The 13,833-nt window shown below is 45.9% G+C and overlaps 1 protein-coding gene across 2 annotated transcripts in view; it reads left to right on the top strand.

Annotated features, from left to right (window-relative positions):
• The window catches only part of LOC135394014 (plasma kallikrein-like), a 28,802-nt gene extending 21,259 nt beyond the window's left edge, over nucleotides 1-7,543 (top strand). The window contains exons 3-6 of one of the 2 annotated variants that reach the window (XM_064624434.1): nucleotides 738-825; nucleotides 1,869-2,049; nucleotides 6,279-6,427; nucleotides 7,296-7,543. In XM_064624434.1, coding sequence (XP_064480504.1) covers nucleotides 738-825; nucleotides 1,869-2,049; nucleotides 6,279-6,427; nucleotides 7,296-7,478 — 601 coding nt within the window. In that variant the 3' untranslated portion in view covers nucleotides 7,479-7,543. The remainder of the gene's footprint in view (nucleotides 1-737; nucleotides 826-1,868; nucleotides 2,050-6,278; nucleotides 6,428-7,295) is intronic. The other variant, XM_064624436.1, reaches the window with a different exon arrangement.
• The last annotated feature ends 6,290 nt before the right edge of the window (nucleotides 7,544-13,833 follow it).

The following is a 13,833-nucleotide window of genomic DNA, read 5'->3' on the forward strand; positions in this document are numbered from 1 at the left end:
TAGTAGTTAGCTGTCTATTCCACGATAGTTGCTATTGTGATCCCAGTCAACTGATCGGATATGTTTTTCAATTTCTCATTTATGTTCAGTAGTTATATCGAACAAGCTGCAAACTATAGTTTTGTTTCAGTTCGTGATATATGCTTTTCATTTCGTAATACTCCCTTAGTACTATGTTTTGATTTGATTCGGGTTTTATTGGCACATCAGCTACAAAGGCCATAATGCGCCACCTTAGTACTATGTAGACATGGGGGTTCGGGGCAACCTCTGAAGCTTATTACCTGCACGGCAGGTCCCCTAACCTTCAGGCATAGACTTCCAGGTTAGGTATTACATCCAATGCATCCAGCGCCATCCTGCCCTGCAGTTATATACACTGTGCATATCATCAGGTTAATGTAATAAATTTGCTTTATGTATATATATATATATATATATATATATATATATATATATATATAGGAGACAGAAGACGAAAGTAGGGGAAGTAACAAAAAAGGGGTTTATTAAAACTTAAAAATTGTAAAAGTTAGGGAGGATGTCTACGTTACGGCGGAAGCTCCGCCTTCTTCGGGACAAAAGAGCTAAAATATATATATATATATATAATATATAATATAATATTAATTATAGAAATAATAATATATATAATATATAAATATAAATATATATATATATATATGTACACATTATGTATGCCTATCTCACTTTATCCTCACCGTGTGTTTACTTAGTTTCCCGTTTGCTGAATTTGTGGCACTGTTTGGGAAGCACAACTTGGGACAGTTCGAAGAAACACAGGAAGCCAGGTATTTTGAAAAGGTAATGGTATTCCGTCAGCAGCTCAAATTAAAAACGCATAAGCAATAAATGATAACTCGTCCGTTATTCAGAACAAAAAACTTGTCCTGAGGACACACACACACACACAAGGTTTCCGTTGCCATGCCAAACGTCTAAACGTCAGTTCGAAGAAACACAGGAAGCGAGGTCTGTTGAAGAGGTAATGTTATTCTGTCAGCAGCTCAAATGAAAAACACATAAGTAATAAATAACTCGTGCACTATACCACACAAAAATTAGTCCTGAGGACAACAACAACAACAACAACAACAAAAAAAAAAAAAACACACACAAAAAAAAACAAGTTTCCGTTGCCATGCAAAACGTCTAAACGTAACAGCGATAATACCATTTGTTTAGATACCCATCGAGATATTCAAAAGATGTGAAAGTCACTGTAATTGTCCTTTCTAAACGTAACAGTTACGGTAACGATAGCTCCGAACGATAATTATAACGATAATGGTAACGATAATTTTAACTACCACGGAATACACTTTAAATGCAACTTTCTGTTACCCTTATGTGACCATGCTGTCTACTGCTCAAAGCAAGTTGAAGGCGAACATGAACGCGTCTCGAATATTATTCATGCAATGCCCTCGACTGCTGTGGTCTGCCTTCTTCTGAGCTATATTACTTTTGCTGCAGCAGCGTCTGTTGAAGGCCTGCAAACGAACGGCCCAAACATTTCAGGGACGTCTGTGAGACGAATGCAGTATATTAGTGTTAGCATGGAGAACGGTTTTTCTAGTTAAACGCAATACAACACATAACACAATGGCTCGCGGAGTAAGTGTTTCACGGAAGTTCGGCCTTTCATGGGACTTCCGTTCTGAACTTGCAAAACTAAGACTAAAATTAGCAAGCCATTTATCTTACGATATATTACCGATGACATAGTTCATTGACACCTCCCCGTATCTCGCTTACCTGAATATGTGTGTTTGTCTTCAATCTGTTTTTCATCTTGTTATTGCATGCATGTTCAATAGAGTGGGACTTTCTTATCTTTCCTCCAGGTTATTATTCATGAAAAATTTGCAAGATTCAGAGTAGGAGGGGAGTACGACTATTGTCTGGTTCGATTATCGGAACCGGTGAACTTCACGGAGTACATCGGGCCTGTGTGTCTGCCAGAGCCCGAGGAAGATTACGCCGGCGCCATGTGCACAACAAGCGGTTGGGGTCGTACTGCAAACGGTATGGGACTTTGGCTTTCGTTTATGACACATTAAAGGGGCACAGAAGTGGAAATATTTCTCACCTTCGAATGAAAGATGTCCCGACACTGACACCAACCCAAAAGGAAAGGACGGGAGCTAAAGAAACCGCAGTGTTTTTTATCCGGCTTCGCTCTCCCCCTCCTCCTCAAGAAGCGCAACAATGCAGAACGGTCTCTAATTGGTCTCCGCAAACGGTCTCCGGCGATGACTGGACAAAGTATTTGAGGAGACCAATATGACAGCCCGCTCCGCATTGAAGGCCTTCTTGAGAAGAAGAGTGGGAGGGAAAATGACGATCAACACCAAGTTTTCATACATCCAATTATGGAGGGCATTGGGACCTGCATTCAGCGGAAAGTCAACTTGTCCCTGTATGCCTATGACATCTGTATTTGAACTACAGGCACTTCCCGTCCACCACTCCGTCAGCGTCTTCAGCGCACTTTAGATGTCATTTGCCTCTGTTTAGTCCAGGCAGGAATGGAAATATCCGTAGAGAAGAGCGCAGCTCTAGCTTTCACGCGCAAAGACATGCATAGATATCGCCTGTATATTGGTGGAAGCCCACTGGAGCAGGTGACACATCACAAGTTTCTCGGCGTCATGGAATCATCATGGCTATCATGGAATTTGTCGTGGAACACACACACACTCATACATTGGATGGTGATGGGGTGGGCGATTCACCGCCACTGAGGCGGTACACTGCCCTATTTCGCGTTGGGAGAGGATGAAGGGATGATGATGGGGGCTTTCAAAGAGCCGTCGCCAGACCGGTGGAGCACAAGTACTCCGCCAGAAGACGAAGGCCCTGCGTCTGGTGGGCAGCGTTCGACCACGGACCGAGGATCTTCGCTAGGTTGAACGGCCGCTTGTCAATGCGTTGCATAGAGAGTTCCATTAGTGCACGCTCGTGGTGGTATTGCCCACAAGCTAGGATGACGTGGCTGAGGTCGCCGTGTACTCCACAAGTGGGGCAGAGGGAAGACGAGGTGGAGCCGAGACGGTGTTGAAAGGCAGGTGTAAAGGCAACGTTGAGCCTCATGCGGTGGAAGAGAGCAGCTAAGGGGCGCGGTAGTCGCGGAGGAAGGACGAGAGAAAGCGTGGGGTCTACATCAGAAGAAAGGGAGTGAGCTATGTCGTGTTCCCACCGAGCCTGCATCTTGGGACCGGTGAGTGTCGAGAGAAGGTGTCTTCGGTCGCCCGACGACATGATTAACGGGGGAAAAGCTGCGTGCTGATGGGCGCTCAATCCGGCTCTGTCTGCTTTTTCGTTGCCGCTGATACCGACATGTCCGGGAATCCACTGCGATACTACAGTGTGCCCTGCAATGGTCGCCTTCTTATAAGCTTGCAGGATGTCAAAGACAACAGGACCGAGGGATCCACGTATCCCCAAGTTGGCCACACACTGGAGCGCGGGTCTTGAGCCTGTAAAGACGACCCAGGACTGAGCTGGACTGGCTGATATTTTTTGCATAGCAAATAGAATGGCGTAAAGCTCGGCACACGTAGACGATGTTCTGTGAGAAAGACGGCGACCACAGGAGACTGACTGAGATGGAATGACAAACGCCGAGGACGATCCACACCGAGTAGATGACCCGTCAGTGAAAACTGACGGTGACGCCGTGTAGTTGTCGTTCATCATGCCCAGGGTAAGCTGCTTGGCGACATACGGGGCTGTATCCTTTTTCCTTTCATGCAGGCCAGGAACAGTTAGGAGGGTGACTGGGCTTGACAGAGACCATGGAGGGGCACTGGGAGCCACTGTTTTCACTACGAAACGCGGGACGCTAGGCCTCAGCTGAGGCATCACCGAGCGGACCTTGCAGTGCTTGCGCCTCAAGATCCTCGATACGAGCGGGTGCCACAGATGATGGGATAAAAGGCGGAGGAAAAGTCGGCAGGTCTCACCGTAGCGAAGAACATCCAGCGGGGTGTCCCTCGCTTCAGCAACAACTGCTCGGGTCTCCGCTGCTCGGGGGACGCCGAGGCACACACGAAGGCTTCGCGCCAGGAGGCACTGCAGTTTATGATCTGAAGATGTCGACAGGCCATTAAGCACCGGCAAACTACGCGCTAGGTACCCTCGAGCGCCTCGTGGAAGCGCCACACAGACGTCATTGAAAAGAAAGTGCAAGGATGGGTCAACGTCATTCGTCACTTCGCAGGTATTAGATGGGGGCGAGACGAAAAAGATCTGTACCGCTGTATACACGGATGGATCGTCGACCAGGGACACTTCATCTTCAGCATTTGCCATTCCATCAGAGTCCGTTACACGTGGGTGTCGTGTGTCTCACCGTACCTCATCGACATCTGCTGAACTCTATGCTCTCTTGTTATTCTTGACATGTGCGGAAGACTGTGAACCGCGGCACTGGGTAAATTACACCGACTCCAAAGCAGCTCTCCTGTGCATTAAAAATATGGGCATCCGCGGTTCATTTTCCTCAGTGGTGATAGATATCCTGTGTGCCCTGACGTCCCTAGAAGATCACTCCCACTCCGTTGCCTTTCAGTGGGTTCCAGGGCATTGCGGAATAACTGGGAACCACGAGGCCGCCGCTGCTGCTGCATATCAACAACGGCCTTCTATGCCCATTATACTCTCGAGAGGAGACGGAAGATCCCTGCTTAGGCATTTGTCCGATTCCTGGTCTAACCTACGGTGGCAACACGACATTCCAACTAGGTCCTCTTTGGGAAGTGTAGACCCAACGCTGTCATACCGGCTGCCTGCAAAGCTTCCTCGTCCTCTGAAGTCGGTAATCCACAGGTTACGTCTGAATGTGGCCTTTACTCCGTTCTATCGCTACCAGCTAGGGTGTGAGGCTGGCCCTATGTGCAACGAGTGTGGTGTACTTGCCAACGTAGAACACATACTCCTCCGCTGCCGGACCTATATCAACGAGAGGCGCACACTGCAGTCACAGCTTGCCACCCTTGGCTGCCGCCCCTTCAACTTGTTGACCATCCCCGGCCCTTGGGACAGCGCATGTAGTCACGTCATGCAGTTGGCTTTTTTGAGGCGACAGGGCTAAAGAACTCATTATGACCCCAGCAGCGCTCTCGGACATTCCCACCATCACGATCACGTTCAGCATCGCCATCGCCGCTCCGATCATTCTCGTCATCTCTCATCGTCATCACTCATCATTGTCACCACTCATATTAGACCCCCTAGCTATGGGGTAGCGTTCCACTCCTAGAGTGGAAAACCTCCCCACTTCATCATCAGGATATATATGTTGTTGTTGTTGTTGTTCACACATCCAATAGGAGGCTTGCTCGGCAGAAGGGCGGATCAGGAAATGCCACGAATGTCGCGCACAAAACGCCTTATTCGTTTGAGGACTGCGGATAAGCTGCCAAGATCGGAGTAAACAAACAAAATTAAATAAAAGCAAGACACCAGGTACACGAGAAGATCGAAAACTTAATCCCGAGGTATAAAGAAGTTTTCGTCCTAATATAAACGATGTTTTGTTTACATACAGGGTGTTTCACGAAAATCCCCCGACTGAATAATTCGTGAACAGGTGGCGCTATCGAAGAATTTTTTTTTTGGTAAAGATACTTGGGGCATCGGCCATGAACTGAGTAGTGAGCAGCTCATTTGCATACGCTCAATAAGTAGATAAACATTTTAACTTTTACTTCGCACGCTTACTGAGCTTCTGTTTTACGCATCGGGACCTTCAGCGAAAAATATTACGAGAAAAAAACCGCATTGCCACTTAGTGATTTTTTTAGAGTAATTAATCGGTTCAAAAGTTCAGTTCATTAAAGTTCAGTAAGCGTGCGAAGTAAAAGTTAAAATCTAATTATTTAGCGTATGCAAATGAGCTGCTCACTACTCAGTTCATGGCCGATTCCCCAAGTATCTTTACCAAAAAGAAATTTCTTCGATAGCGCCACCTGTTCACGAATTATTCGGTCGGGGGATTTTCGTTTGAAAATGTCTATCGTCTTGAAAATGTCGTCTGAAATTGACGGCGAGATAGCTGACCCAAAAAGCGTATTGGTGCACTGCTCCGCGCAAGAAATATGTAAACCGAAACCAATTAATTACTTTCTGTAGATACCGTGACAGCTGCATAACAGAGTCGAGCATGATCAGTACAAAGAGTGCAATCGTTCAAGAAACGCCGAAACTACATATTTTCCCCCAAAGACCACTTTCTTCTATCATTCTTTCAGATGGAACTGCTTCTGACATTCTGCAGAAAGTAGACCTACCCATTTGGACTAACGAAGAGTGCGCGCTGGCTTACGCAGAACATGAGCTGAATATTACTGATAACATGGTCTGTGCTGGCTATAAAGAAGGAGGGAAGGGCGCCTGTCATGTAAGTCATAGCATCTGTCATGACGCTTTCAGCAGCGAGTTACGGAAAGGGCACGACACGACCGACAGGCTAGTATACGTAGAGGATTTCGAGGGCGGGAGCTTGTACAAAATTGCATTATATGCCTGGGTTGCATCACATGACCGATACCTACTTACAAGATTCACAGTCGTCAGCAGGATGCAGTCTCAATGGCGACACGATATCGCCAACCGCTCCCTTCTTTACCCCAAGAATCCAACTTTGTGCCTTACTCTTCTCCGACAAATGCCGCGCCGTGTTACCACAATCTGCAACCATCCGACTTGCTACTAAAAGTAGTCCCTATAGGGAGTAAATGCACGGGACTAAATGAATTTCACAGAGTCAGGATTATATTGCACGAACTAGTCAAAGATGCATAATGGATGTTCACGAATGAAAATACTTCGTGTTAATCCGTCAACCGTGATATGTCGACTGATAAAAATCTTGCGACATATATTGGGCACAATCTGTCAAGAAAGAACCGCTAAATATTTCTTACTTTGTGCGGGTGTAAAATTGTCAACTTAGCTAAGTTATTCCTTATTCCATCAAGTTCACGAAGAGCACATATTTACGAAGACTATTGCATTCGGAAGACCATTCGGGAAGTTCAGTGACTGTTTGCAGTCCTGGGGAGTAAATGTCGGGGTTAGGGGACTAAAATGGGGAGTAATTGCAGTCTAGATAACTATAAGATGCAATTAATCCCCATTTTTTTATTCTTTTCTTCTCACAGTGTATATGTGTGCGCGTGCGTATGTGCGCATATTCCTTTGTTTATGGTTGATGAGCTCCATTCTCCCTGTCTTACCTTCATAAAACGTTATCATTATTCCACCAGGGTGACTCTGGAGGTCCATTGGTATGCAAAAGAGATGATGGAAGCTGGGTTCAAGTTGGTATAACCTCGTGGGGAGGCGACCAAAGAGATCTATGCGCTTTGCCCAACGAACCATCTGTATTTGCGCGCGTCAGTTATGTTCTGGATTGGATTCATTCTACGATCCGTGAAAACAGCCTGTGAAGGAACACGTGAGTCAACAACTTGCCAACCGCTCTAAGTCTTCAATAAAAAGAAATTCCAAAACACTGCTGCTGTGTGTCGTTGATTTTACGCTGTCGTTTATCACGCTTTAATCCGTCTGCGGCACTGGAACGTTATTGTTTGATAGACCAGTAACACCCTACACTGTTAAAACAGAACTTCACAACGTAGCACGCTCCTAGCCAACCGTCATTCCGAATTATATAATTCTGTGTCCTTATTTGCTGAAAATGGGAGGAGGCGCCTACCTCTTGTCCCAGATAGGCTCCTCCCCCTGTTTTGAACGAATCATGACACAGAATAATATGGTAGGCTAGGAGCGTGCTTTGTGGTGAACTTCTATTCGCCCCCCTCTTCCCATGAAAAATCTTCCTCGAAGCATACAGACCATGCTCCATAGGCTCTGGGTGTGCGTTCACCAACTCTCAGCTGTTCAAGATCGGCTCTAGGGGTGACGCCAGCTGTGGCCACTGTCAACAACCGGAAACAATCGAACACATCCTGCGAGACTGCCGAGCATACCATTCTGCGCGCGAAGCCCATCTCCCTCGCTCCACCTCGGGCACGCTAGCGGACATCCTCTACTCCGCTGGTTCTTCTGTCGAACGCTCCGCCAAAGCAAGAAACCTCATTTTCTCTTCCTGCTGAAGACAGGCCTTGCTCATCGACCCATCTAATACTCTATACTCTCCCCGATGAACTCGTGCACCTCGCCGCATCCCCATCCTTCAACCTCCTCTATCCTCCATCCGTCCGTCCTTCCTTTGTGTTTTGTTTTTGCTTTGCGTTCTTTTTCTATATTTATTTTTCTATAGTCGTGACGACGCCCACTTTTGTGTGGCCAACAACGGCGAGCCTATCCTGCCATTACCCCCCCCCCCCCCTCTATTTTAACAGTGGATAGGCACACGGCAAACCTAATGCATTAAACGAAGTGGCAGTAACTTCACCTCGTAACCAACCATCATCATGAATGACATCGTTCTCTCCCCTGATTTGTTGAAAACAGGAGGCGTACGCTTTTTCGGTGACAGTTACGTAGCACATATTGGTAACGGAAAATGCGTACGCTTCCTGTTTTCAACAAATCAGGGGAGAGAACGATGTCATTCAAGATGATGGTTGGCTAGCAGGTGATGTTACTGCCATCCCTCATCTTTTTCTTTATTTCTCTTTTTTCGAAATAGCAAGCTGGCAATAGCCTGGCTGATATTTCCTTTTTCTTCTTTTCTTCTTTGTTTTTCTGTCACTCTATTAAACCTATCCCCACTCCCCGTTTAATGCGTTAAGTTTGCCGTGTGGTAAGGGGGGGGGGGGGGGTACGGTTATTATATAAAAAAAAACACCAGGAAAAGGTTAGCCACCGTTACGGCGGCTTGCTATAGGAAAGAACAGAAAGAAACAGAGGAAGGGAAGGACAAATACAAAAAAAAAACAAATAAGAAGAGAAACAAATAAAAAGAAAACAAAGAAAAACAAAACCAAATGAAAAGAAAAACGAACAAAAGGAAGACAAACGAAAGGTAAACAAACAAAAGCAAAACAAACAAACAAACAAAACGGAAAACGAACACGAAATTGGTCACAGTTCTCCCAGAAGGCCACTGATCCGTAGAAGCCGATCCGTGTGGCAAGGGTGTAAGACGTGTTTAAGACGGGACATAGTTGCTGCATAGATACTGACGATGCTGACCATCATTCCAAGTAAGGCTACATAAGCTATATATGTAGGTTCGGCGGATTCATCAACTTGTCTTCCGTTACGCTGTGAAGATGCAAGGTAGACCTCGTGGATCTCGCAAGCCTCTGTCCCGCACTTTGATCTAACTAACACATTCTTGCAGTTTTTTTATTTTCGGTTCTGGTGACGTCCATGGGAGTCTTAATAATAATTATCAGCGACGATGTGGACAACTCTGGAACAAGTGGCAAACACACGAAACGTTAAATGAAAGCATGCCTCGAGGCTGTTCGCAATGAACGTTTTTCCTGTGAAGTATTTCGGACTATTTAATGAAGAAAGGTGGGCGAAGTTCCACATTCATTCCCATTGTTGAAATGTCCTTACCTTCTAATGCTCATTTCAGCCTTACACGCGCTCAGACTGGTACAGTAACTTGAGTACAGTAGATTTAAGTTACTATTTTAAATATGTTTGCGAGTAACTTGGTATCTTGCAAATACTTTCAAAGGCCGTACATAAGAATACAACTGGTCATACAATACAAAAAATGCAACTTGTCATGAAGTTTCTCGTGAATGGAGGTGTAAAGTCATCTGAAATTCACAGAAGACTTCAGGCTCAGTATGGCCACGATACACTTAGCCGCAGCAAAGCGTTTGAGTGGTGCAAACGGTTCCGAGGGATCAGTGCAGGCCGATCCCGGCCGGGGCGGCTCAGAGCCCAGTGTCAGAGTTCCTGAGAACGTCCAACTTGTGGAGCGCCTGATCCTCAAGGACCGCGGATAACATGTCTCGAATTGGCTCGAAAGACGGACCTTTCTGTGGGAACGTTGAATACTGTCATTCATGAACACCTCCAGTTCCTCCAGAAAGTTAGTGCCCGTTGGGTCCCGAGGCAGCTCTCCGTGTTTGACCGGCAGACACGACTGGAAATCTCCCAAGAGCTAAGGCACCGTTTCGACACTGAAGGACAGCCGTTCCTTGATCGGATCATCACGTGCAATAAAGCGTGGGCGCAGGACTACACTCCTGAATCTAAACGCGCATCACAAGAGTACAAGCATCCGGGCTCGCCAGCTCCCACGAAGTTCCGAAGCACCCTGTCTGCGAGTAAGGTCATGGCCACGTTTTTCTGGGACAAGGCTGGAATTGTTCATGTTGATTTTGTGCCCACTGGTACCACCATCAATGGTGCATATTACTGCTAGGTTGTCAGGGATGTACATAAGGCGGCAACCGGAGCAACTTTTGCCAACTGAATCGGGCCAACGGAGTGCAAACTCAGCGTCAACGGAACGGTATCGAAGCTATGCAACCGCATGGAGCAGAATGTCCACGTTGAGGCTGTCATGGTGAAGCGTCGGCCTCGCGTTTACCCCGCTTGTTGCACGCGATGTGGCAATGCTTATTGTAGTAAACTGCTGTACGCATTGTTTAGTAACATAAATGATATTTTAGCGGTTCTTGAAAAAGTACGGTGCTAATAATATCTAGAAATCAGGTCTTCACAAAAAATTTTGAGATATGAAGAGAATGTTGGCTTATGAGTGTTTCGAACTACTTACGAGTATGAGCGAACTACTAGCAATGCTCACTAAAGAAATATCAAACTGCATTTTTGTTACCGTTATCTCCTTACACATTTCCGATTTGCCATGTGCCACAAATAATATTTTGATGTTTCATTTAGTCACCTTCGCCTTGCACACACCTTGCCACCTCCTGCCAAACGATATATTTTAATTTGATGTCCTTATACTGGAGAAATTTGACGTTCCAAAAGGGTGGCCTCGTTGAAGTTCACACGACGGGTCTGCGTGTCCTTCTAGGAGGCAGGGCGAAGAGGGCAAAGACCGAAGGAAAAAATAATAATAAAGCGGTCACAGGTCATAGGTGACTTTGTCACGTGCTTGTGGCATTTCCTGTGAAGCGTGTTTTCATTGGCGCACAGGGTTCCGTCGGGTGGTGTCACTTCCTTTCCTCAGGCTAAATATCTATCCTTGGCAGAAACTGGCTCATCAGTCCGTCGTCTATTGTTCGCTAAGTAGGTCACCGTTCCTTTAAAGTTCTGCTGCCATTCAGTTGGCAAAACTGCACCACGCGGTTGCCGCCTAAGGCGCTGAAGCAAAAGCGGCCGGGCCTCATCACCAAAGGAGTCCTCCTCCTACAGGACAATGCACGCCCGCTTACCGCGCATCTCACGACACTGACCTTACAGGAACTTGGCTGGGAGTTGCTGCCACATTCCCCTTTCAGGGATTTCCCCCAGGGATTTCCATCTCTTCGGGCCACTGATGGCGTTCCTTGGGGGCTGCCACTTCAGTTGCGACGACGAGGTCAAGAATACGGTCCGATCATGCCTGCTACGGATAAGCCTGCTAGGGATATGCCTGCTACGGTAAGGATTTCTACGCTGCTTGCATCCAAGCCCTCGTGGAACGCTGGGACAAGTGCATTAGTGCAGCTAGAGATTACGTTGAAAGATAAAACTGATTTCTCGCCTGTAAATTCATTTTACTTTTGCGAAAAATGAAAAGTCCCGGTTTGACTTGAACACCCCTCGTACCTAGGATATGTGGTATACGCCTGTTCTTCGTTTTTTCAGGCTTCGAGGATTGACGCCAATGATGTTGTAACGAATAAAAGCGTCAGCGAAACCTGGTAGCAAGGTCGGCTGATTACCATAAATTGACTGCAGTGACTGTCATAAATTACGATTTATGGTAGTCACTGCACCCATGTCGTTGAGGACAGGACAAGAGTCGAAAGTACATACTCATTCCCTTATGAAAACTTTCCTTTCTTTCATCAGCATTAAACATATCCCCCCCCCAAAAAAAAAAAAAAATCCGACCGCCTATTTTTGTTTTTGAAGTTTGAAAGAAGGAAATCGCGGTATGCACGTGTATGCCGCTAGGGACACTTCAATCTTGTTGAGGCTCGAGTCCTAACCAACTTTCAAACAATGTATCATCCAGAGTCATTAATTGAGAAGAAAAAAGTGAGGACGTAAGTCGCCCCTGCGCTGGAGTGAACTGTGCGCGCTAGACGGTTGATTAAATAAAAAAAAGCGAATAAAAAGCAGAAGTAATAAAATAAGTATTTCTTTTATTAAGCTGTTAACTTTATATGACAATCATAAATGCCTATTGTCAGCGAATATTTCACACTGCAAACTTTCATACAGTCGCACATACAGGGTGTCCGAAAAAACGTGTCATTGAATTATTATTTAAAAAAAAAAACTAAACCACCTAGAATCATGCGGTTAACGGCATTTGATCTTACTAGGTTTTTGCCACGTCCTGATGTGAATGTCGTGTAACGTAAGTTTAATTATGTATATTTTTGCGTACTGAAGTCGGAAATTTGCCAAGTAAAGGTGACTTTTTTACCTCATCAATGTGAAGAGCGTGTCTAATTTACTCAGATTAATGATAATTGACAGGGATATTCAGGGGCTATCCCATCAGAAAAAATTAGCAGAACATCATGCTCTACAGAGCTAGCACGCGACAAATTTTTCAGCGCTATCCTTGTCAGTCCGACGAAAGGAGGTTGGAAAACCATCCCACACCTGCATAGCAGAAACAGGTAACACAAGTATGGCTTATCGCGTCCGACTTTCGCTTGGATCGCACTTTCCCTCTCCCAATTGCAGGACCTGCCACTTTTTCTACTATCACTCTGTGGGCTGGGTTTGGAACCTCCTGTTGTCGGACTGAGAGCGATTGCGCTCAAAAAGTCGTTGCGCGCTATGGTCCGGTGCTACAAAAAGCATGACGTTCTGCTATTTTTTCCGATGGGATAGCTCGTGAATATCACTGTCAATTATAATGAACTTGAGTGAACTCGGCACGCTCTTCATATTGGTTGGGTAAAAAAGTGACCTTTACTTGGCAAATTTCTTTGTTGAGTTCGCAAATATTTACATAATTAAACTTACGATACATGACATTCACATCAGGAGTTGGCAAAAACCTAGCAAGAACAAATGCCGTGACCGTATGATTATAGGTGGCGTAGTTTTTTTAATTATAATTCAATAGCTCGTTTTCTGGGACACCCTGTGTATGAGTCGCAAATGTGCGAGCCTCTGTAGGTCACCTGTAGGAGCGTGGGCAAAACGGAACTGATATGCCTGTGCAACGAAGAAAGGGCTGGTCTTGATCACGACCATAGTGCCGCGTAAAACATAGCTGAACAATAATCGTTCCATGTGCCTCAACCATATCACTACGTACACTCTCCTACACACTTGTGGGTGGGGTGGGGGGGGGGGGATATGTTTATTAAGAAAAAGAAAGGAAAGGTCAGCCAGACGACGGCCAAACAAAAAAAGGCAAAGGAGGGAAGTAGGAAAGGAAAGGGGACGAAAAGTAAAATAAGAAAAGAAAAGGGGAAGAAAGAGGGATCAGCAGCCTACTATATGCGACCTACAGAAACCCCCATACTCCTCTTTCGGGTCCTAAGGAGTGTCATGTAGGAGCTTGTGTGGGACCCACAGGCATGTATGTGGGACCATCATAGTCCTACAGATGCCTTTAGGAACACTCTGTGGGAGTTGCGGGGGAATCTTGACGGGGGATTAGAAGGAGGAAGAGTACAGGAAGAATCACCCTAGAAAAACGCATCCAGCGCACATACGGTA

Source organism: Ornithodoros turicata, chromosome 5, assembly GCF_037126465.1.
Source record: "Ornithodoros turicata isolate Travis chromosome 5, ASM3712646v1, whole genome shotgun sequence".
NCBI classification, from domain to species: domain Eukaryota; kingdom Metazoa; phylum Arthropoda; class Arachnida; order Ixodida; family Argasidae; genus Ornithodoros; species Ornithodoros turicata.